Source organism: Drosophila rhopaloa, unplaced genomic scaffold (genome assembly GCF_018152115.1).
Source record: "Drosophila rhopaloa isolate 14029-0021.01 unplaced genomic scaffold, ASM1815211v1 contig_2, whole genome shotgun sequence".
NCBI lineage: Eukaryota > Metazoa > Arthropoda > Insecta > Diptera > Drosophilidae > Drosophila > Drosophila rhopaloa.
The window spans coordinates 8,504,774-8,530,367 of record NW_025335083.1 but is presented as its reverse complement, the minus strand read 5'-3'; the positions used below and the strand labels follow the sequence as shown (position 1 = coordinate 8,530,367).

General features: G+C 44.2%; 1 protein-coding gene across 1 annotated transcript; it reads left to right on the top strand.

Moving 5' to 3' along the window:
• The first annotated feature begins 1,830 nt into the window (after nucleotides 1–1,830).
• On the top strand, nucleotides 1,831–25,594 carry LOC108042885. The gene is made up of 19 exons (XM_017121369.2): nucleotides 1,831–1,979; nucleotides 10,175–10,309; nucleotides 10,758–11,497; nucleotides 11,829–11,988; nucleotides 12,048–12,291; nucleotides 12,359–14,900; nucleotides 14,961–15,304; nucleotides 15,366–15,576; nucleotides 15,652–16,010; nucleotides 16,069–18,031; nucleotides 18,092–18,250; nucleotides 18,309–19,855; nucleotides 19,992–22,885; nucleotides 22,946–23,115; nucleotides 23,168–23,254; nucleotides 23,313–23,872; nucleotides 23,930–24,130; nucleotides 24,197–24,887; nucleotides 25,414–25,594. Exons 2-19 carry the CDS (start codon nucleotides 10,240–10,242, stop codon nucleotides 25,474–25,476), a joined length of 13,005 nt encoding a protein of 4,334 aa, XP_016976858.2. The 5' UTR covers nucleotides 1,831–1,979; nucleotides 10,175–10,239; the 3' UTR covers nucleotides 25,477–25,594.

The window sequence follows — 25,594 nt, the reverse complement described above, 5'->3', positions numbered from 1 at the left end:
TTTAAATCAATTTAAAAACTTTTACTTTTTTTCGTGTGGTATCCCACCTTTACTTTAGTTTTCTTTATCGTTTTTAAATAAATGTATAACCTTTTATCCTTTTACTTTTTCTCGTGTGGTGACCAACTTTTACTGTAGTATTGTTTACATTTTTTGTCGCTTACCCTACCCAAATTGAGAATATCCTAATGGTAAGATCGCTGAACTGATAGCTATACGATCTTTGTGCTGGCAATCTTTAACCTTTTGCCTGAGTTCTTATCTCCCACTTCGAAAGGCAACTTATCAGCGCTGTCTTTGCGCCGCGTTCCTGTTATCTCTGCTCTTCTTGCAATCAATCAACTACAATCGCATGAAGGGCAACTGGGACTCCGGTCCTCCGATGGATTGGCCTCTCTTTATGGTTTGGCTGTTGATTTTACTACAAAATAAATACGCACAGCGGGAGGACAGTGGGGTGGCAGAGACATGCATTGCTGGAATAAATAATATAAAGTCCAAACTGATAAGCAAAACATCAGCGGGAGCAGCATCAACAGCGGCGAACTAAAGTTGACGGTATGAAATCGAAATATTTTCAAAACAGAAAGGGGAATTCACATGAAGGCCAGAACGAATTGATTATACCCTGCTAGGAATTCGGATTAATTTGAGGATTCTTTAATATTAACTTTATCAATATGGAGCTGGCATTTTTTGGGTGAGGGTATACATAGAACACAGACCCCCACTATGCCTGCAAATCCTTTGAAATATGGCATGACCAAAGGCATTTATGTGGGAGACAAGCCAGCGGGAGCCTTTTCGGCCAGTCCAGCTCCGATAACACGAGCTGACAGCCATTAGGAATGGACTGCAGCGGTGACTTTGATTGTGCTGGCATGCGTGTGATATACGCGCGACGATTTCATTCATGCCCCGGCCTCGAACTCAGCCTCGACTCCCGTCTGCATATGCCCATTTCCATTCATTCACCACGCATTTTGAAAACCGAGAAGATGTTCAACGAAAAAAGACACAGCAAGCTTCAATCGTTATCTGTTAGAAGGCCTGACATTACACACTCTGAGCAAAAAAGGGCACTGAAATTTTACTTTTTAAAATTGTTTTATAAAAGTTTATTTTATTATTCAAATTGCTGTTTACTATAATTTCTGTGTTCTCTAAATATAATATTGAACTTAAATTTGAAAAGTGTGGTTAGAAGTTCAGTGCAATTAGATTGTTACATTAAATTTTTGTGTTCAAGAGACTTGACATTGAAGATATGTATTTTGCACTTTAAAATTAATTAAATCTTATATATTTGCAACAAGAAATAAATTTTTAAGAACCATTTTATTTTGAGTTAAAATTGTTGTGTATCTAACTGCTTGTGTATCTAACTTTTTTACCATCAATTTTTTAAGAAATAAGAAATATATAAAGAATACTGTTTTTCTTTTTTTTTTTTTGCAACCTAAAGTCATTTGTTGTTTTTATATTTTTTGCTCATTCGGAATTATTAACATGTTTATTGGCTTTAGTCACTCGCCAATTAGGGAGTGTTTTTTTTTTTAAAGTTAAGGTTCACTGGTCCATAATCAAAAATATTATGTTTACTTTAGTTAGCGAAAAAACACACTATAAAGCTGAATCCTTCTTTAAATGTAGGGCGAGTCACCAGCCAAAGAGCCACATTTTTTCTGAGTGCATCGCAGGCTTACAGGGTGTGTGTCCCAGTGGCTGTGTGGGTTGTCGATAGTCGGCTCTGCCCGAGAGCCTGCGAATGAACGAGTGGAAACCGAGCGGAGGCATCAGCAGCAGCAGCATCAGCAGAATCCATCGCCTCATTCGTGTTTGCCGCTTCGTGGGCAACGGACGCTTCCTCAGAACTCAAGTGGAGTGACGAGCACGAGAACGGAACCGGAAACGAAACGAAACGAAAGCGAGAGAAAGCACAAGCCTGTTGAGGGTTTGGCGGCGCGTTCGAACCGGAAGTAAGGATAAATTCACTGTTTTCTGACTCGGCTGGCACTTGTACGCCATCCTGTTGCGCCGTCGCATTATCTTTGCCCGTTTCTGAGTGTGTGTGAGTGAGTTAGTTGCCCTTCTGCAAGTTTGTGCCTAACGTACCGGAAATGAGCCTACAGCTCACTAATGTGTGCTGTTTTTTTCACGACAAAAGTGCACTGAAATGCAGAAAATTCAAATGGGGGAAAATGCGATTACGTTGCTGAGCCCAAATGTAGCGGAAAATGTGAAAAAGACGTGGAAACTTCCCGAAAATAACCTCAAACTGTGAAAACTCGTGCGTTGAAATCGTTTGTTAACATCGCATACGTGTTAAATACGTGTTGAAATCGGAATCAGTGTCGGGCCCAGATAAGTTTGGGTCAAGAGTTCAATACAAAACAAGAGGGAATAGTCGCAGTTTTTTAATCAATGTCGGGTTTTAAAAATAAAGTGTGTAGAGTGATAAGCAGCAGAGAGAAATCTCTCGATTCCAGAATGTTTTTCCAAGTCCTCTTGTTAAATCTGAGACAGTGAAACTATAAGCTGACTTACAGAACGTGTTATCAAGTATATAACAGAATAAACCACAACCATTAAAAAAATGATTTTGTGACTGAAGTTTTTCAAATCATTCATTGCATTTCATCTATTTTGCGAGATAATGAAATTAATACAACAACATCTCACGAGAGAATAATCTGGGCAAAAAAACTGATCAACAAAAATGACAGAAACGTGCGAATGCTTATTGCTGATAATTGTAAATTGATAAGCGATCGCAGAATGAATCGAGCTACAAATTTGTACTTAGTGTGTCCGCTTCCGCAGCTAAGTGAAAATGAGATCACCTTTATTTAAATAAATTTATGAAATATAATATAAATATGCTTAGTTTTGTGGGTAGCTAATAATACTGTTCATATGGGGGACAGAAAAAGGTTTACCTACTCCTATAAACAAAGTTTATTGTTACAAAATAGTATATTCTCTATTATCTAAAAATATGTAATTTGGATTTGGTATCTTTAAATGACGAATTGTTAGGACAAAACAACCCGCCTTCTTTTTTTTTTGAAAACGGACTTACAAAATGACAGCTTTTTCAAAAAGAAAACATGTTTTGATGTTTTCTTTTTATTTAAAGTTCTGATAGCTTAAGTTGATGAATGCATTAACTTATTACCTAATACCATACCTTAACACCATACTTTTATTTATACGATAAAGAAAGCTATCTTTGGCATTCCAGATTCCAAAAATATATCGGGGAATATATTTTTTACAGCAATTTATTAATATCGCAGCAATTACAATTTTTAATGAAATTGAAATAATCTTTTGAAAGTCTTATAAGCCGTCGTTTAATTTTTATAATAGGAATAGTTATGATTATATATCTCGCTCTTGGGTCTTAGCCCTCTGGGTTAAGTTTTCCCTAGACCTTTTTAATTCTACGTCAAGTGCAGAAAAAAGACTTCACAGAATTGTCTCTTCTAAACGCAATCCATGGGAAACTCCATAGCCTTTGTCGCATTTGTTGTTTTCCGCTGCTTCGCAACTGAATCCCACGCATGAAACACGAAACACTCGCAAGTGACAGATTCAGAATGCAGGGCAAAGGATTACCGCATTTCCATCGCACTCCCATGTCGTCATGCCTGTCAGCAGCTCACAGTCGGCATTAGTGAGAGCCCACTGTGCGGCTTTCCTTTAATTTCCTCATGCGATCTGTCCACTTGTTGGTCACCACTTAGCCCCGAGTCAGCCCAAAAATGTCGCTCCAACAGTTGACATCAATCTGCCTCCGCAAAGGTGTGAAAAAGGAGCCACTCCTGCATATGTCTTGGCCCTAAACATGATAAACCACCAGGATTAAGAGACGAAAATAAACGAGTTGGAAGAAGGAGCAACTCTGTCAAATGAAGAGCAGAAACTAGCTAGATATATGAGTGAAAATACTTATTTAGGGCTTCATTATGACCCGCATAAATCCCATCTGTGCTTATGTTGGCCCGCCCCAGGCCAGACACCCCCTAAATGGCTCAAATGTTTGAAGACCTCGAGAGCAACACGTGCATTCTGCTTTCAATTAGAGACCATATAAGAAGGAAGGCCGAGGAAAACGTTAAAAAGGAGCTTAAGCAGATGGCTGCTGGGAAACTAGTTCCCTTTTCGGTTTCCTCCTCGCGCCACTTCGCCATAATTTTTTTTAATTACAAAGCCATAAAAATTAAACGAACCAAAAGTGCGGCTGCGATGACTGCAACTAAGAACTAAGTAGCCTAACGACAGGAGCCACAGGCAGCAACAGGAACAACATCGGCAAACAGGGATAAAAAGGCAGCTGGAGAAACGAGTGGAGAAACGGCAACGATTTAAGCCACATAAAACCAACAAACAGACAAACTGCCAGTTGGAGGAGAGGCCAAAGGGGTTTCTGGTGCAGCCATCCTGCGGAGGAGTACTATTTACAGCCAACTGCTTGGCAACACCTTCAGCCAATGGTCGGGAATGAGGAACGCCTGCAGTTGACTACAAGTCACTGAAATGGCATGGGGATATTTTTTGTTCAACGTTTAAACCAAATTTGCATAATAGTTCTTCTTTCCGTTCACTGCAAATGTGCGGAGGAGCAACTGGCATCAAAATCTAAGTGAGCATTTCCAAATTATGCAAATGTTTGCGAACTGAAACCGAGCGACACTCGCTTAAAGAGCTGCATCAGCCGTACAACGGTGCGTATGCGTATTGATTTGAGCAGTTTGCAGGGAAAAAACAAGAATTGGATGGAAAATAAGGTGTGGTTTACGGCTATAACTAAGTTAAAGGGAATAACTTTTCACAGAAATAGCTGGGAAGTATTTCACATTTAATTTAATTTAAAAAAGTATTTTAATTTTGTTTTTACCTATTTTAAGTTGAACTTTGGAGCCTTTTATATTATCAGTTGTAAGTTTAATATTTACCTAACAGCTATCTTACCTATAAAAAACTGTTCTCTTTTCTTTGAAGGCTGTTTGATTTAGCTATTTTTTTGCTGTATAAATAAACGAATAAATGCCATTCCTATCAATGCACTTTCAAATAATACTTTCTCTGTTAGAACAGTTTCGCTCATTTATTATCCTGTTACCCATCCTCACCTGAGAAATTTGACAAGGACACAGAGTATCAAGCCTTTCTCAGTTTGTGCCCCTGGCAACCCATCCCTCTTACTTCCCCTCCACGTTTTACTCTTTTTCCCACCTGCCTTTGCCAGTTCTCAGTTAACAGCTGAAAATCACGCCTCTGGCAATTTTAATCTCGTTTATTAGCCATTTTTCAAGTGATACACATAATTTTCAATTTTCCAATTTCTCACCCAGCACACGAACAATTTCCACCTGCCTTTCCATGGCCCGTGTCCCTGTTTTTTCCCGCTCCTTTTCCCTTCCTTTATCTATTGTCTTTATCGAACATGAAAAAATGCATTGCATATTGCATGCACGTCGAATGAGGGAGAGATGAGTGGAGCAGTTGCAGGGAAAGGACAAACACGACGCCCATTTGGAGGCCATTAGGGCCAGGATAGTCCAGCCGTCCGGGAGCAAAAACAAAGGCCAATAACAATAACAAGGAGCCTAGGCCGAGCGGAGCGTGATGGCGCTAAAATGGCAACCAGGTGGCGAGAAGGCACCAAAAAGCTATGTACTTTAGAGTCTGGTCCCACGACTATTTTGTACTTGGTACCTACAGACTATTTCTATTTTAAAGAATATCTATTAAAGCAATTAATGAGGTGTACTTATATTGATATATCCGAAAATACTTATTTTCCCAACAATATCAATAAACATTTGGCTGTAAAAAAGTTAGATATCTCAATCCTTCCACAAGAAAACTTTTTACATGCTGTAAATTATGTAGGTTCACAAACTCTCTCTTCCCCAACATTCCAACGAATGCAATATGCTTTTAAGTCTAAATTTACGGGGTATTAATATCCCTGGTGAAAAACTAATAAAAGTCAGATCGCAGCGTTCTTATTGCCCTGTGCTCCCTTCATTTTTTTACCTTTAACGTAAGGGTTGCAAAAGGGGGAATGTGAATCGGGAAACAAACTGCTGTGTCTTTATGCAACGACTGCATGCTTCCGTTGTCATCGTTTCCTGTTCCTTTGTCGCTTTTTGTTGATGCTGCTTCCGGAGCCGCTGCTGCATTCCACGCACTCAAAATTTTTCGAATAAACGCAATGTTAATGGAGGAGATCTGCTCCTTCGTCATTCCTTCAGATGCACGATTTCTTTTTTTGAGCCAGCTCCAATCTAGTTTGCAACTCCTCAAAGTTGATGTTTCCTTCGCTGCAAGGGGAACTTTCTTTTCCGACTTTGTTATTAGATTTGCATGCCAGCAGCGATGACGACGATGAGAATTTCCGCCTTACAATTCATGCGGAACATATGGATGTGAGTGCGTACATATGAGCCACGCACGACCCTGCATCCTAACCCTATAGAAAGGTGTTTCTCCGCTCCCTTTCGCTGGAAAATTGTTGCAGCAAGCGTAATTGCATTTACTTTGGAATTTATGTTACGGAAATTTTTTTGTTTTTTATTTCCTTTTCTTTGAATGTGGAGACAGAGGATGGGAGATCAAGGCAGAAAGGCAGGCAGACTCAGGAGAAGTCAAGAGTCAATGGTTGAGCTGAATATCGGATTCAGAATCAATGTACCTTCATTAAAATCGTTTGATTATTAGTTACCATTCAGGAGAATGCCAAGCTATGAAGTTACTAATTGAATTTTAAAACAAAATAGTTAATAAATAATAGAGATTCGCAAAAAGTTCATGGTATAGGTTTCCAATCAAAAAACTTAAAAAGTTGTTTAAAATATTTTGACCTTTAAAAAACTATATCAGAATGTTCAAGATTTTCCCTCAGCAGAATGTATATATTTTTAAAATGTTTGTATACTTTATGTAAAAAGCATTTGAAACCCTTAGCTTTTTTCAAAAATCGACATTTCATGTGTTCTTTTAACTCGCTAACAATCTGCTAAAGTTCTCCTTGTGCCCTTTAGCCCCAGAGGTTCCCCAGTTCACTTCTCTGCTATTTTCTGTTCTTTCTGCAGAACTCGACTGCAACTTCACCTTCACTTGAAAATTGCATTTTTACCAAAATGTTTGCCTGGGAAATGTTCTATGAGAGGTGCCCTGGGAACGGGGGGGCTGGGAGGTGTGAGTGTGTGAGGGGGAAATATGAAAACAAATGGCTCCTGAGTTTCTCTGGCTTTGGCCAAGTAATCGTAAGTTTTGTTTGCTAGGGGATCGCAGTGGGATGGGCTGGGGATGGGATGCGGAGTTTGAATTTATGTGCACTCTGCGCTGTTATTGCTTCTTTTTTTGGGCTTTTGATTTCGGGGTCGTGCTGGATGTAGATACAAGCTCAACGGCTTAGCCCAAAAGTGCAGCAAAAATCATCAAAGAGCTAGCCGCGCAAATCCCATTTCCATTATTATTATTCTTGCAAATCGTTGTCAAATTATATGTATGTTGGCATACCCGATAGTTCTACTTCTATTCTGAATCCAGTTTCACGTCCTCGCCTGTCCGAGCAGTCGCGGAAGTTAAGCCGCTTATCGCTTATCAGCTTTGTCTGCTTTGTGGATAAAAACGGCAGGCGTACACTGAGAAAATAAACTACTAGATTTTTTGAATATGTCCGAAAAGAATCTAGTTTGATATATTCAAATAATTTAGTTTATACAATTGATACCCAAAAACGGAAGATTGATTAAAAAATATATAATCAGATTGAAAATACATCCAAAATAACTAGCATTTAGGCAAACAAAAATGTTTTTCTCAACGTATTTTTATCGATTAGCGATAATTTTACTTCAAAATTTTTTTTAATTATTTGGAATGATCAAAATTAATTTGAATTTCCTTATTTCACATGCCACAATACCAAAATACTAAAGAATGTCCAAAATATTCTTTGTGTACCAGAAGAGCAGTGGAATGACCTACAGGATGGGGTTCAGGAATTGAGGGTCGTGGGGTCGTCGCTGACAGGGAGATAATAATAGTGAAGTGGAATGGATGTGAAACAGGAGCTGCTTGTTCGCTGCAGTGCATAAAAGCCGGGATTGTTCTTATTTTTGGTGGGACGCTGACTTGCTAATCTGAATGCATTGTACGTGGGAAACCTTAATTGATAAGCTGCAGCGCTGCCAAAACCAATTTCGATTGATAACATTTTGTTTAAGCACATAAAAATACAGAGATTATGGATTTTTAAAATTGTATTTTATCAATTAACTCCTAAATCACAAAAATGTTATATTTATATGTATAAAATATTGCATTTTGTGCTTTAAGATTTTTTTCAAAAATACAAAAATTGTATTTTATATGTCTGACATATACAATTTTTGAGTTTTAGGAATTTTCCTATTTCTGCAAAAAAATTTGTTAATGTTGTTCAGTGTTCATTTTTTTATTTTAAGTAATATATGTAACTACCAATATAAATTACAATTATTTTTGTATAATTAACGACCATATGCCAATATGATAACGAAAGCCGAGCTTCTTTTTTTAATCAAAACTCTAATACAAGAAAAGTGTTAAGTCCTGCTGAGAAAAGCAGCTATAAAACATAGAGGAAACTGCAATTTGGCCCGATTGGCGTCAGCAGCGTGATTTGCAATCATTATTTACCCCAACAGCCAGCAGCAAACGCAATTCAATCTGTGACAGCCGCACACAAGGATTCCGACAGTTATCCTGCGGGCGAGGTGGGTGCAGTGAAGGGAGTCCTCGATGGAAATGAACGAATTGATGTACACGCCACGCTGGCCAAATCCGGAGCACCAACAGCAGCATAAGTTGGAGCAGGAGTCGAAGTGCAAAAAAGTGTTAAGTGCTCTCACTGTTTCTTGCAGCAATCATTGTCAGCAAGCAGCCAGAACCGCAATCAGACCGCAAGAACCCGTGGAGGCATACGGGAGAGAGGTGTCGGCACGGACTTTTCCCCTTAAATCTGTCGATTTTTTATGCCTTTTGTCCGGACGACTACAAAACTTAGTAGCCTTTTGATAGATTTCTGGTTTTAGGTACTCGCAAAGACAAATATTTAATTAAATAAATATAATCAGCCTTTTTTCTTAAAATACAATTATGCCGCTAAATATTACAATTTTTCGAGAAAGAAAATTTAAACGTCAATTTTAAATATTCATTTTTAAACTAGCTTTAAAACAATTTTAGTGAGCGAAGAATGAATATTCATGGAATAATAAACATGTTCTTTAGCTTGTTACATATATTTTATAAATACCCATTTACTCAACAGTTAAACACTTAAATGTTGAAACTTACAACAAACAGATTTACTAAAATATTCTTATAAAAACAGTTTAAAATCGAATTATTTTTTCTAACTAAGTTGCCAACACTGTTGCAGAGGGTGCAGGATTTATATGCAGCGGCAAGGTTCAATACACCAAAGTGCAAGGAGCAAAACAAAAAAGAGTTAACACTCTGCTCCTTTTCTTTTTTTGCTTTTTGTGTGTGCTACAGCTCTAAAATCAAATGCAAATGCAAACAACAGTTGGCATCAATCGAAGCTGTCGAGGAACGCCCCGCTGGATTCCTCCCACTCGGGCTCCCATTTTATTGCTGGAATTAATGATGGCAGAGGGTCCGGGACTACTTCTTGGGTCGTGGTTTTGTGTGTTTTATGTGGAATCAAGTGGAAATTCAATTGATTTGCTTTGGCTTTGCATTTGGCTCAGCAGGGGGCGGTGGGCAGGGGGCGTGGCGTGTTATAATAATGAACGGATGACTCTGGCCGGGATATGTGCGGCTTCAAAGGAAATCGCACCCATTCCCGGACAAAAGGCACTTGAGTGAGAAATCATTTTGCGAATATTACAGAACTACATGGGCAGCTCCTTTGCCATTTCTGGAGTTTCTGCTGGTGTCAGCATGTCAAATGCGAGTGCTCTGAAGTTAACTCGGTAGTTTCCTCGCTTTGTCCAATCAATTGCAAAATTTATTTAATTAAAGGCCCGTTGCAGTTGGTGCAGTCAACTGGCAATGATGATTCTTAATGAAGTCGCAGTTGAGCAGGATTATCTCCGTCTTGCATACCCACATTCCTCACCGGCATTTCTTCACTCTTCTCTTGCAGGTCTCCACATGTAACCTTGTCCATTTCCATCCGGAGAAACGTCGATCGCCAAGGAGAAGCCCATAATGGGCGCATTGAAGCCTCTGGCCATTTGGCTTGTCCTGCTCATCGCACACACGCAGGCAGTCAGAGAAAGTAATTAATTTTAAATATTTAATTAACGGATTATTGCTTTTGATATGAATTTAAAGAAGTTGTGGTGGCTAGGCTACCAGGAAAAAGCCTGGATTAAAAATCCTTGAACTGAAAATAATAATTTCAAATGTGAGGTCATTTTCAACCATTAGTTTAAAAACATCCATAATATACAAATTAAATATTCAAGTAGTCCGACAATTATGGTACCATATTTAGTTGTTTTGGATTCAAATTCTTTCAGTGGAGCATACAAAATATGTTGACTACCTAAAAAGGTGAAGCGGGATTTTCACTGTATTTGTTTAATCAGATAAAAGTCATCGCTCCCACCTTTAAGGCTTTAATTTAAAAACCAAAACGCTCTAGACTATTTTTTAGCTCAATTTTAAATAGAGATACATTCATAAAAGACAAATATCATTGAAATATATCCCATATTTTGCAGATCCCCTTAAAGACCCACGCATCTGTGGGCGGCCGCAATGTGATGCGACACATTCGAAGTTCAATTTCGCCGAAAAGCTGTACAAATATGAATATACGGTGGCTGTGCGCACCGAGTTCGTCGGATCCGGCGATAACAGCTCGGACCTGCTGCTCAAGGCAGACTTGGACATATTTTTCCCGAAGCCCTGCGAGGGCTACTTGAGGATCAACAATGCCAAGCTGTTCGATAAACTGGACGAGCCGTCGTCCAGCGACAGCGAGTCCACCACCGAGAAGCCCAGGGATGCGTACGACTACTACGATTTCGCGGCCAGCGGGGAGACCGAGACTGAAAATTTTGATAACCTGCACCCCAAGAGCATGAATCTGCAAGGGGACCTTAGCCAGAACCTGCTGCGTTTTGCCTTCCATGACGGCCTCATCAGCGAGGTGTGTCCCCAGGAGCAGGAGACGCCCTGGGTGCTCAACATCAAGAAGGGCATCCTGTCGGCCTTCCAAAACACCATGATGCGCTTTGACGTCGACTTCAACACAACCGAGACGGATGTGTCTGGCCAATGCCAAGTGCAATATGCCCTGGAGGATACCGACAGCGTTTATGTCAAGATCCGCAAGACGAAGGACATCAACTCCTGCAGGCAGCGCTACGCCACCCACTCGGTGCTGCAGACCACGCCGTACACGTTCCGCGATGACAAGACTATATGGCCCATACTCAAATCCGACAGTCACTGCAACGTGAGTAGAACTTAATACATTAAAACCTTTTACTTGTAGAGTCTGTCTGTACGTTTGAACGTAAAGATCCCGGGAACTTAATCAACCTCACATTTTCCAAATCGAACAATTATTAGGAAATTAAGTTTAAAATAGCCAATGACGTCAGCTCTAGCAAATCTAACGCCAGATGGCGTAACATCTTTTTTGTTAGCCTTGCTAGTGGCGCCATCTGTCGGGGGCATACATGCTTTAAAACTGAATAACAGTGTAACCAATATTTGACGGTTTTGGAACTCGACTATTGCATTTCTTTTTGTTTCGTATCAAATCTAATCCAAACGTTTTATAGGTCACCATTGACAACAATGTCTACCGCGAGATCAGTTGTCTGGAGACACACCTGCTAGTGCCTTTTTCGAACGCCAGCTCTGGTGCCCTGACCACTAGTCGCAGCATCCTGAATCTCAAGGGAGATGAGTCTTACAGCGTTGGCGAGTTCCTGGAGCAGAGTACGTAATTCCCGCATGGATCTGTATACATCTTAACAAGTGTTTCTACTCTGGCGCAGATCCCGAACTGGTTGACCGTCGTGCCACTCTGGTCTTTGACCACACACCCGCAGTAAAGCCCTCGCACGACGAGATTAAGGCTGCCCGGGAGCTTCTGGTGCAGATGTGCGCAGTGGGCTTTCCCAATATTCAGCGCGAGTTCATCGACGTGTTTACCAACTTCCTGCAGACCTCCAAGAGTCTCAACTACAAGACCCTATCTGTGCTGCTCCAGCGGTCGGCCAGTACCTGCGAACAGGGCAGGTGAGTAAACTGAGATTACCAACAAAAGGAAACAATTGCAAGAAACGCTTTAATTCCTGCTCTGCAGAAACCATGTGCTGGAATCCCTGCCTTACATTGGCAGCACCGCCGCTTATAAGGTAATGCGAGATCAGATCGTCAACGGACAGGTGTCGAAGGAGAAGGCCCACAGCTGGATGACCACCCTGTCCTTCATCACACGTCCCGACGAAGAGACCCTGGAGACCTTCCAAACCATCCTCGAGTTCGCAAAGAACAGGCTGGACCCAGAGTACACTCTGGGCGCCACTGCGGTGGTGCACAGCTTTTGCAGACACCACGAGGTCTGCGAGGAGAACCTGCGAGTGCAGCAGATCATCAATCTGTTGGAAACCGAGTTCCTAACTGTGTACAACATATTCAAAGGAGAACGTCGTTTCCGCGAGCGTATGGTGATTTTGCTGAAAGGACTGGGAAACATTGGGGTGCTGTCGCCTCCTTTTGCCGAGCAACTGCAGTGGATTATAAGGGATGACGCAGCATCAGTGGATATGCGCCTGCAAAGTATTCTGGCCTTCCGCCGTGTGGACTGCCCTCGATACCGAAGCTTCTTCTTGGAAAGCTATGCCAACTACACTTTGAATTCGGAGCTGCGTATATACAGTTACCTGCAGGCCATGAGGTGTCCGGATTACATATCCGTGGGGGCCATAAAATCGGTGCTGGAACATGAGGAAATCAACCAGGTGGGCTCCTTTGTGTGGTCGCATCTCACCAACCTGGCCAAATCGAATTCCCCCGTTCGCATCGAGGCCCAGGGTCTGCTGCTAAATGATGAGCTCTCGGAGCGCTTCAAGATGGACTTCCGCAAGTTTTCGAAAAACTACGAGCACAGTTTGTTCTTCGACGAGTATAATTTCGGAACTACCGCGGATGCGAATGTCATCTTTGGCACTGATTCCTATTTGCCACGCATCGCCAGCCTTAACTTCACGGCCGATCTCTTTGGTCAGTCGGTGAACTTCTTTGAGTTCAGTGCACGCGCTGAAGGACTGGAGGAGCTGGCGGCCAATGCCTTTGGACCCAAGGGTCCTTTGAGCGGCGAGCTGTTGCGCAAGAAGCTCTCCTTCCTCAACCGCTGGCTGGGCAACGAAAGTGCCGAGGAAGATGACACCCTCGAGAATCTGCTTAGTCTGGATAATCTGCGACTGAAAAGGAAGGCGCAGCAGTCTACTGATGCGTATGACCTGGAAGATGAGGAATATTACGATTACGAGGAGTCCTTGAGAGGGCCTAAGCGTCATAAACGGGATGCGAGCAGCACTCGCAAGCAGGAAATTGATCGCAACGTGGATAGTCTTGGTTACAAGTTAAAGTACGACTACAATAACCCACGGGCACAGTTTGGTCTTCGGATCTTTGGCAACGATCTGCACTACTACAATGTGGAATCCATGGTGGAGGTGATGGCTTTGGCCGCCACATTCAATCCCTTCCAACAGGCCAAGAATGTGCTTTCCGGCAAGCAGCTCAACTACACGAAGTCGCGAGTCTTTCTGGATGCTTCCTACACAGTGCCCCTGGCAGTCGGACTTCCATTGGCAATCCATGCATTTGGAGCTTCCTCCGTAGATCTTCGCATCAGTGGTAATCTGGATCAAGTGGAACCACCTACCGAATGGCACTTTGATGTCGAAGGCCGGTTTAAGCCCTCGGTGTCTGTGGATGTGATCACCACCATGCAGACAGACATGTTCTGGGGTCAATCGGGCATCAAAGTGAAGAGCAACCTGTACTCCAACTCGGAGCTGGTGGCCAAGCTAAAGGTCCGTGGCCGCAATCTGGTCTCCTTCTCGTTCAATCTTCCCCAGGACCAAAATGAGATCTTCAGTTTCCGATCCGAGTTGCTTGTGCAAAAGCAGGAGGAGGAGCTGCCCCAGGCGGGCATTGTCAAACGGAGTGCGAACTCCACCTGCACTTGGCCTGTTCTCGATCGGGCCATCGGACTTCAGATGTGCTCCCACTACAGTGTCCCGGATCTGAGTAATGCCACCCTTATTTACCCAAGCCTTTTGCTAGCAGGACCACTGAACTTTAGCTTGATCCTTAAGAAATCCGATCTAACTGCTAAGAAGTACATGTTCGAGTACAAATGGGACCAGCAGGATCTGGACAACCAGTTCTCACTGGTGTTCACCACACCAGGTTCAAAGGTTCCGCGAGTTCTGGTTGCGAATGTGACCAAGGTACCCGATGCCTTCAATGCCTCTGTGGCTTTCGTAAATGGAGCGAATAGGGTATCCGCTGGGTGCAGCTATGACGGAAATCCAGACTTCCGACGTTTAGATGTCTACCTTGACACGAATGGAAATAGATCCCTGGACCTGGGCATGGAACTGCGAAGACACCAGGACTTCACCGCCTGGATCTACAATCCTCGAATACTGCTAGCAATTAATGGAGTCAACATTACCGGACTGGCAGGCACCGTAAAAGTAAACGAAAAAAGTGGAATCAAGCAAAACGACGTGGATCTCTCCTTTGAGACCAAAAAGCTCCAGGCTGTGATAAAGGGAAATATTGTTCAAAGCGAGATTACCACTTCCACCAACATGACCATTAAGTACAGAGTGAGTATCTGCTTTTATGTTATTTAATTTAAATTAAAACAATATCATTTTTTTTATTAGTTCCAAGCAAACAAAATTGAGGAGATTAACTTTGCTGGCAAGCTGGTAGATAATGGAGATAAGGGCACGACAGAGTATCGAGGTAACATGAAGCTCCAGACCTCGGCGTATCCCAAGCTGAACTTCGCATCGAATGCAACTTGGCTCAGTCTACAGGGCCATACTGAAGGCATGATCACGTACAATAACGCACCTGATTATGTAAATCCCAACTATACGAGTCTGCTCCGCTTGGTCTTCGCTCGATCCCATTCAGAGGATTCCGTCTGGGAGGGTTCCCGTACGCGGGCCAGTCTGGAACTGAAGCTGCCCAGGTCAAAGATTGATTATCGCATCTTAGTTAAGTGAGTCTTGAAACTGAACTATTTTATTTGTAATCTTAAATCCTTACTAATTATTTAAAAGGCACGAAGAGCGCAGCAAGAACGGAACCGCGCACAATGTAATTGTGGGTCTAAAGTACGCTCCTGAGAAAGAGATTACGGGTCTGTTCTCCGTGCATTTGCCACGAAGGAACATGTTCGCCATTGATGCCTATATGAATGTGACGGTGCCGGAGTTCAACTCTTGTACGGCCAGCCTGAAAGTCAACGAGAAAGCCACTAAGGACTATCTCGTAAGTTTTATTCATTTAATAACAACATACCTCTGTCTATCGACCATTGAATATTTTCATGTTACCCTCTTTTAGATCTTTATCAATGGTTCCTGGTTTACTGGACACTCAATCGCAGTCAAGGCTAACTACAAGGACCGAAGCTCACGAGTGCAGGCTCTTCACCATCTCAAAATGATTGTTGAGAGTCCATCCTTCGAAATAACCTCCCTCAACATTGTGTACCGCCGGAACCAGCTACTGATCTTCTACGATGTGCAGGCCAAGTACGGCAAGGATCCCTATGGCCTTACAATACAATATGCAGCCAATGCCCACAATCGCAACTCCAATGCAGAGGTACGACTGAAGATCAAGGAACGCGACTACTGGATCAATGCCAAATTGTTGTCGGAGCAGCCAAAACTTCTGCAGTTGGAATTTCACATAGACAAGTAAGACTAAATTATCTATCGAGGAATTTGGAATGCTTATGTAATTTAAAATCCTTAGAATACGTGATATACACATCAAAGTTGGCCTGCTCAATGTGGACAGGCGCAAGGAGCTGTCCCTCGAACTGAAGTGGGATGCTAACCGTGATCCTAGCCAGAGATTGGGTCTGCTCGCAGAATACAATTGTCCTGGAACGAAGCACTACGATGGAAATGTGATGGTTACCTATCCGGAGCGTACCATCAACTTTGGTTTCAACACATTCACTGGGGGACCCAAGTACTTCGGCAAGGCTCACGCCTCCTGGAGCATTACCGAGGTGATCGAGTTTGAGTACGAGGCGGGTATCCTTCCTGGTCGGACACTCCACAACTGGGTGAAAGCTGAGCTGCGGACACCCTTCGATGGTTGGCGTACCAACAGTCTTAATGCCGGAGTCTACAACCTACACAACCTGATCCTAATCAACTCCACGCTCTTTTGGGCAGATGATCAAAAGCTGCAGGTCGGCTTTAAGAGCGACTACGACATCAACGATCAGTTGGTGAGCTTTGATGTGCGCTGTGGTATCAACAGTACTATTCGGGATATTCCTACGATCAATGTGAAGGTGATGCATTGGCAGGACCCCAAAAAGGTGGACACGGAGCTCTATCTGGGGTACAGTGGCCAAAACGAGACCTTTAATACATACAGCATGGAGTCCAAATGGGAGATTGAGCGGAACCAGCAATACCACAATGTTTCCGGCTTGGTGCATCTGGTTAGTCCGTTCCAGGGTTACGAGAAAGGTGGTCTGGTGGCCCAGTTTTCGCTGAGCGATAAACGAGAGGTCAGTGGAGCTGCTTCACTCAACTTCGATGTGCGTGAGTTCACTTTGACCATGGACGGCTACGTTAAGAAATTCACGGACAATATGCTAACCATTAACATCACCACTCCTTTGGAGAAATTCCGCACTGTCAACGCTCGCTTTGGTTTAAATGAGAAGAAACGTCATGCGGTCGCTGAAGTACGAGCTCCCACGGCAGCTCTTGGAGTGGAGGCCCTGGCAGACATAAAGAATCTCCTTAACTTCGATGTGAAGTTGAGCTTAGCAACGCCCATCGAGAGTTTCCAACAGGCGGCAATATTTGCACAGTTCGAACCGGAGCGTGTTGACATGCGTGGGTTGTGGAACAACGCCACACTCGGTTTCACGGGCGTGTGGCACATGCAGAATATCACAGACTTCGAGTACTCCTATCTGGTGTTCACTCCTCTGGCTGGCTTTGAGGAGAACGGGTTTATTGTCCAGCTGCTGAAAAGGGACGAGTTCGTCTTCCAGCTGCATGGCAAGCTATCCCAATATAAGCTAGGTGTCAAGATCAACGGGAAACCAAAGTCGGACTTGGTCAATAAGCTGGGCAGCAACAAGATGGAGTTGGAGATGCTCTACGATGCAGACTTTAAGCCCCTGAACGCTCAGACAGACTACAAGCCAGACGAGGATGAGAAGTACTTCTCATATTTCACGGATTTCCAGGTGGACACTTTTGTCTGGCCCACAATTGTGGGTAATGTGGACATTCAGGAGATTATTGACTTCTATCTGGTTGTTGGCCATGTGCAACTGCCACAGGGTAAATTGGAGTTCAAGGATCGCCTGCACTACCCCGACTACATTAATGTACACAATCTTCTGACCGTGACTACACCGTTTGCTGTGGCTAAGGACATTAAATCAATAGTGGAGTACCACATAGACTTACACTTTAACTCCTTCTACGAGCGCGTTAAGTTCACAGTCAATGATGACAAGAACCAGATCAAGGAACTGGGCTTTGAGTTTAACTACACCAAACTGCAGGACAATGTGAAACCCAAGGCGCATGATGTTCAGCTCAAGCTCATCACACCCTACGAATTGCTCCGAGAGATCGACATTCACAGTCGCCTGGAACTGGACGATAATGCCTATAAGGGCAATATTACCGTGGTCACGGCCCACACTCGTCTCTCGATGGCGAGTTCCGTTGAGGTAAGTACTTATAACACAGCCCTCAAGTTTATATTATTCTATTGGCATGTTACATTTCAGAACGAAGACAACTTCCTGGAAACTTCAGTGGGCATTCTGCTGGAAACCGACATTATTCCACACTATGCCTGCCAGGTGTACTTTAAAAAAGACTTTTCTGCAATCGATAACACCATCGACATTCGCTTTGAGGTCACCGACAATGGAACACTGAACCAGGTAAAATCCAAAATGAGTTCATAATTTCAGTTAAATTTAAATTATATTTACCGAACAGCTTCAAATTACGACTGACTGGCATAAAGATCCCTCATACGTAGTGAATGCCAATGGAAAGATCCGTACTACCATGCTGCCACTTCAGCTGGCGTCCACTTCAATTCTGGTCACAAATAATCAAAACCCTCAGCTCAATTTCGATCTAAACTTCCTAAGCCAGGATGGCCAGAGCAAATCATACGGAACGCGAGCAAACAAAAAAAAAGATGTCTTCAACATCGAGGTGTGGACTCCTCTCAAAAACTTCCGAAACATTTCCATGCATGGTACTGCCATTAAAAATCCCCGCGATGCTGAGCGCTATGATGTCTCAGGGTACCTGTACAGGAATATGGCGACATACGGCATCACAGGAGCTGTCCGCATGTCCAAAGGCCTGCCCATTGATGCAACTGTAAGGGTACAGCCCAAAGCTGGTGGAAGGGATGGTGTGATTGAGTTAAACATCCACGAGGCGGGGCCAAATAAGATTGGCTTCTCCTTTAGCGCCATTGAGGATGGTAAGATGTGCCAGATATCAGGAGGATACAGTATCAGCGCGAACAACAAAGCCATGGACTTCTCAGTTCTTGTGGAGAGCACGGAGCCGGAAATCGCCCGCATCAACTTCAACGGCAACCTTAAGCCGAGCTCCAAGGGATCCATTGTGGGAGACCTGAATTTGGAGACTCCCTGGAAGGAGCTCGGCATCGATTCGGTGCAACTGCACTCGGATGTGGGTGTTACCAGTACTGGCGGAAACATAGTGGGCGAGTACAAGATTGGGCAGTATATCGGACGAGGAAGTTGCCTGTGGTCTTGGATCCTGGCCGAGAATATCCAGCTAGTGCTGGAGAGCTACCTAGAGAGACCAAGCGCCAAGCCCAGAATAGTTCACGCCAGTGCCAAATACCTTAACCCAGGACAAAACTTCACTCAGCTGCAGGCCGGTGGTCGTCTGAGCGTCGACTCCAAATGGAACCTCGATGTCAATGGCAGTGTGCACTACAAGTCTGCTAATGATTTCAACTTCAGAGTTATCACCCAGTTGCCGTTACCAGTTGGGGATCGCCACCAGCTAAGTGGTAGCTACCAGGGCAATGTGATTAGCCAGCAGTTCATCAATCCCGACTTTGTGCTCGAGACCAGCTACGAGGGTTTGGAGGCAGAGAACAAGCTACTGTCCCGGATTTCTTTCCGAAATTCAACCAACGACTTGAAGGGCTTGGCCCACGTGGAGTGGGGAAAGCTGAAGAGCCTGTCTATCGTGGAGGGAGATTTTGAGCTCCTCCGGAAGCCAGGAGTCCGTCGAGAGTTCTATGCGAAGATAATCACGCCCAAGTTCAAGGATGAGCACACTTTCACCCTCACCGGACATTACGATGTGAAGAATACGGACTACCACAATGTAGTGTGTGCCTTGGACTATCCAGCCAGTCGTCGAGTTACCGATCTGGATGTGTCCTTCAGTTCGCTTAGCAACATGCACGGAGCATTTAACAGTACAATGCCAACCTTCCTCAATGTCAGTTGGTTCAAGACTGACTTTGAGTTCACCACCAAAAAGTGAGTTTGAATCTATTTGTTATGATACTATTTCTTGCGCTATTTCCATTTGTATATCAATGCTATTTGCATATCAATGGTTTTACTGCTACATAAAATAAATTATTTATGACCAATGTATTTATTTATCCCACAGTGCAAAGAGCTATCGATACTGTCGCTGCTTTTGGCCACAGGATTCGGCTTACTTCAAGTTGAACAGCAACTATGACAGTGACACCACCAATTTCAACTACAACCTCAATGGCAACGTGGAGGTCGAAGTTCCATTGACTAGTCGTCATCGAGCGGATGTTGTTTATGGTCTGCAGAAGCGACGCAACCAGGATTCAGGAAATGTCAAGGTCGTTTACAATGAATTGCAGGTACTGGATGGCAAGTATAAGCGGGTGGAGCAACAAAAGGATCCTATTTACAAGGAGACGACGGACATCTCGCTGGAGAATGACGTGAAGCCCTTGGGTATTCACTATGTCAACACGAAGGACAGCAGCGATCCCGCTGGCACCCAGGACGTGAAGCACTTCGAGGTTTACGAGTTGAGAAACACGCAAAACTTTAATCTCACCGGCGAGTTTCATTCACGGATCACTCTTAACGCCCAGGACTTCAAGGTGGTGGCCATTCATCCCAACCGCGCAGTGGTTCTGAGCACCAAGTTCGAGGACGTCAGCCTCGAAGTTATCAGGCAGCACACCAAGTTGGAATTGTCGGAGACCGCCTGGATAGGATACAACCTGGAGCTGGGCAACTTTAGCCGGGTTGGCAACGAGTCCCAGAGCTTCGCCCTGGAAATCTTCTATCCGAAGCGCAATCTCTCCTCCTCCGGCCAGTACTACATGACGGACAACCACTTCAACTCCGACCTATCCTTCCAGTGGGCGGGCGGCGACTCCGACCTTCAGCCCAAGACGATTCACAGCAACCTGCAGTGGACGGCAGAACCTTTGCGTCGCGGAGATCGCGAACATCGCACTATCGCGTTGACAGTGGCGCATCCTCTTCTGGAGAAGGACATTAACTGCAAGGCCACGTACTACCGCGGCTTGCAGGATCTGCTGAGGACCCACTTGACCATCGACTATTCGTCTAATCCCGATCAACTAATTGAGTTGGGTGCTCAACTAAGGGACAGGTACAGTGAACTGGGCCACACCAACTACACCTTCCAATTGTACGGCAAGCACCAGGCTTCTGAGCTGGACGTCCAACTAAATGGCACACTCGCAGCCAGGAACTCATACTACAAGACGGAGTCCACGGCGCACTACAAGCGTGACATCTTCCCGGCGAGATACGGCAAGTTCCTGGCTCTTCTCGATGTCAATAAACGGGAAGTGGAGTACGAGCGCCAGTCGCCATTCCACACGGTGCGTCTTCACCTGTTGCCAGCCATCCAATACCCCGTTTACGGGTTGAACGCCACAATTTGGGATACTCCTGACACAAACCATACGGGTTACATATACCTGGACCTGTTGGAGCGGTATGCTCGCATGGATTTCAACTTGACGGAGGATGCCAGCCAAAACCTGCAGATGGTGGGTTACATCCCGGATGCACGCAGTGCCTTCCTGGACATCTGGCGCAACTACGAGGAGATCCGCGTGATTGACGTTAGTTCGTACCTGAAGATGAATCATTCCCGACTGGTCACCGGCCGATTCCACTGGCGTCCGGCCATCCGGCAAGAAGTTCGTGAGAAAATCCAAGCCGTGGGAAAGTCGGTCTACAGCTCCTTTTCGGAAGGAATCGACTTTTGGATCAAGTCTATCTACACGGAAACCACGGAATCGATGGGCGTGGTGTGGAACACGGCCAAGGAGTACAATAACGATTTCATAAACGACATTGGTCAGCTGAGCGTTTTGGAGGAGGATCTTGCCGATCTGCGTCTGTTTGTAAATCAGTCCTATGAGGCCAATGATTTCTATATAAAGCACGTGGTTAACTTTACCCTGACTATCCTGGATGAACTTGCCATCAGAGATCACATCGAGTCGCTGCCAAAGATCTTCTCGGAACTCTGGCAGGCGATGGGAGATTCCGGCAAAGCTCTACGCACCAGTATCGTGTGGCTAATCGAAACCATTAAAACCACATATACCAACCTATTGGATGCAGTGGCCCGATTCTTCCACGGTGAGAGTCTAACATATATATCCGGTTTGATGGAGAAGGGCATAGCGAAATACGATAGTTTTATCAAGGATCTGCACATCAAGTTCATCAAATACATCGAAAATCTGTGGCACAAGACCTGGACTATGGCGGAGAATCACTGGAAGGCAGTCCTAAAGCGATTCGAGCCCCATCTCTTCAAAATGATTAGCTTTATAGAGACAACTGCCTGGAATCTCAGCAAGGAGGTGTTCGACTTTATTTACAAACGTACCAACGAGCTGGCAGAGTCTCCGTACTTCAACAAGGTCTCTAGTTTCACGGCTGACGCCGAGAGGCTTTATCGAGACTTCACGGCTAACGATGCCATCACCAACATCAAGAAGTATTCGACGCTGGCCTGGAATTTCATCAAGGAGAAGTACTTTAAGTTGGTGCCATTCGGGGCTGAGTTGAATGAGGTTCTCACTGAGATCTGGCAGGAAATCCAAGAGCTTGAAAAAATTGACCAGGTGCAGATTGTGGTGCAAAAGTACTACGAGGTTGTGGCCAAGGTCGATTGGATTGCGGATGAACTGCAGCTGGAAAATCGCCTGCATCAGGTTTACGGACTGGTGAGGAACAAGTTCCGCAATTATGCCTTGAATGCCTTGGAAACCGCCGATATGTATAGGGAAGCCAAGACCAAGTTTGTTTTCGATCCGGAAGTGGGTATTATCGACCTCGAGCAAAAGTTACCCATGTCATGGCACGCTTTTAACGAGACACCCAAGTTCGAGGAGATTCCCGAGTACCAGGTGCTGGCCAAGGCCCAGAGCTTCTTCAGTGAAACCAACTCTTCGATCGTCATGAAGTTGTATAACATGCGGACGCATCTGGATCCCAAGACCTGGCTGCCACCATACTACTGTATGTCGATGTAATGTAAGATATTACGGAATTTATTTAAATTAATTTTGTATATTTTAGCTCGCGCCTTGCTGATCGACTCGCGGCACTATATGACCTTTGACCAGCGGTATGTGGGTCTGAACATCAACTTTGATGAGTTCGGAAATGGACGACCCAATTCCCAATGCAGCTATCTTCTAGCCCACGATTTCTTTAAGCGAAACTTTACCTTACTTCTGGAGCCAGCGGTAGGTATTCAAATAAATATATTGTGTTCTTAATTAAAGCCCTAATTTTTAGAGCCAATCCCTGGCTGGCCAAGGACTAACACGCAAACTGAGCTTTATTGCCAATGACCAACTGATTGAAATCGATTTGGGCACAGATGTGAGTCAAGTCACTAACAGTGATCCTATAGGTACTCATCTTTTGAATTTCTATCCAGCACATAAGCATCAATGGCAATCCGCAACCCATCCTGCCGCTCAAATTGGGCGCTGTGAACATCCACCGGGATCTTGATGTACTTTCCATCACCTCGGACACCGAGTTTAGTCTGCACTGCAACGTGCAATTTGACCTGTGTTGGTTCGAGGTTAGTGGATGGTACTTTGCCAGGACAGCGGGATTACTGGGCACCCTGAACAACGAGCCCTCCGATGAGTACACCATGGCCAACAGTGTGATCGCCAAGGAGGCGCAGCAGTTCACGGATTCGTGGAGCCTGAAGCAATGCAAGCAGACGAAGGTGGCCCAGACCCAAGAAATCAGCAAGGAGGTCAGTGATACCTGCACTAGCTTCTTCCGTACCGGCATCCTGGCTCCCTGCAGTGCGGTTCTCGATCCCGCTCCCTTCTACGATATGTGTCTGGACTTGGGCATGAAATCGCCGCCAATTCGAAAGGGACATCCGGCTGTCAAGGGAGCCTGTGCAGCAGCTTTGGCTTACATCGAGGCCTGTACAGCTCTGAAGGTTCCCATGCGGGTGCCCTCTCAGTGTGTGTTGTAAGTGTTCATTATTGTTCATTATTGAAAAAGCCACTAATTATTAACAAATTTAAGCTGCCAACTGACGAACGGTTCATATGTGCCCGAGGGTACTTTCATGGAGCTTTCAGGCAGTGAGATTCCACGCAGTAGCGACGTGGTCTTCATTGTGGAGGCCAAGGATTGCAATGCCAATCTGAAGGTGTCCAAGAACATCATGGCCGTGGTCACCAGCATTGAAGAGCAGTTGCAGGCCGCCAAGCTAACGAATAATCGGTTAGTACTCCCAATAATAGTATTAAACCATATCCCCTGACCATTTCTAAATTTAAAAAACCCCAGTTATGCTGTGTTGGCCTTCGGTGGAGTTGCCCCGTACGACAAGCCGAGGAGCGTTATATACGAACACAACGAATTCACCTTCAAGCCGGATCAGCTGGCGGAATATTTCGGCCACATCAACACCGGAAATGGCAGCAGCAACGACATCCTAATGGCCATTTCCGCCGCTGCCAAGCTCAACTTCCGTCCGGGCGTGTCGAAGACCTTCGTCCTGCTCTCCTGCAGCAAATGTGCACCCAAGGATATGCGCTTCGACCACACCTCTATCCTGCAATACATGTTGGAGGAGGGCATCAACCTGCACGTCCTGGCGGATACGGAATTCGACTTTGAGCGCAATAAAAAGCTGCGACACTTCTTCGGGCTAGACAGTAAGCTGGTTTACTCGAAACGTTACCCCGAAGGCGATGCCGAGACCCGCAATACCACGCACATCCCCAAGAGCAATTTGGGAATCTGCACCACGCTAGCTGTGGAGACTCAGGGATCCGTGTTCAGTGCCCGCAAGCTGCAGCCGGAGAGGAAGTATCCCATCAAGCGATTTGCCACCATTTTCGCCAAGCGCATCGCCCTCAGTGCCACGCCCATCCAGAGCCAGACCTGCGAGTGCTCCGCCCACAATACGGGCGTCTCCTACATGGCCTGCTCCCCGCAGGCTCTGCCCGAGGAGAAGTACGATCTGGATGACTATGTGAGTATATAACGAATGCCAGAATATGGTAAATAGTTACGGAAATTAGAGATCATTTAAAAAGATTTAATCGAAAAGAAAATCATTTTATTTCGATCTCATTAATAACAGAAGATGGTTTCAAATGATTCAATTTTAAATTAAAATAATTCTGATTTCGACTTTAAGTCTACTCAGAACCATCAGATTTTGATTCCACAAAACTGAACTAAGATTACAAAATTATGCCAATAGAAGTTTTATTAACTTTTGTTTTAATTATAATAAATAAATACTGTCTGAAATTAATGATAACTGAAAACTATTTAACCTGAAAGTGAAACATTCGATATCGACTTGCAATGCTTTAATTTCATATCTAATTAACTATGTTTTCGACTCAATGGTTTCCGCGATTTTACCCAAATTTCGATTTTGATTCTGTAAAAGTCAACATTATCTTATCTATAATTCCATTATTTATAATTGCTATACCAATAATTTAATTGCATAATACCTATTGATTATGTAAAATTTTTTGTTTCAGGACTCCTTCAACAACTGGGATTGGGAAGACGAAGTGGAGGGCGATGCCAAAGTAATGTCGTAGTTCTTAGTACGCCGCCATTAGTTAGCTAGTTCAGTTATGTCCCTGCAGAATGTAAGGTTTTTCTAATGCATAACCGACAGGCATATTTTGTAAAAATAAATCACCATATAAAGCCAAA

Bases quoted from the DNA above. Each gene is read 5' to 3' on its own strand.
- LOC108042885 (XM_017121369.2), top strand. From the start codon at position 10,240: ATGGGCGCATTGAAGCCTCTGGCCATTTGGCTTGTCCTGCTCATCGCA. The intron at 11,498-11,828 runs GTGAGTAGAACT...AACGTTTTATAG, and splicing joins AATCCGACAGTCACTGCAAC to GTCACCATTGACAACAATGT. The intron at 22,886-22,945 runs GTATGTCGATGT...TGTATATTTTAG, and splicing joins CTGGCTGCCACCATACTACT to CTCGCGCCTTGCTGATCGAC.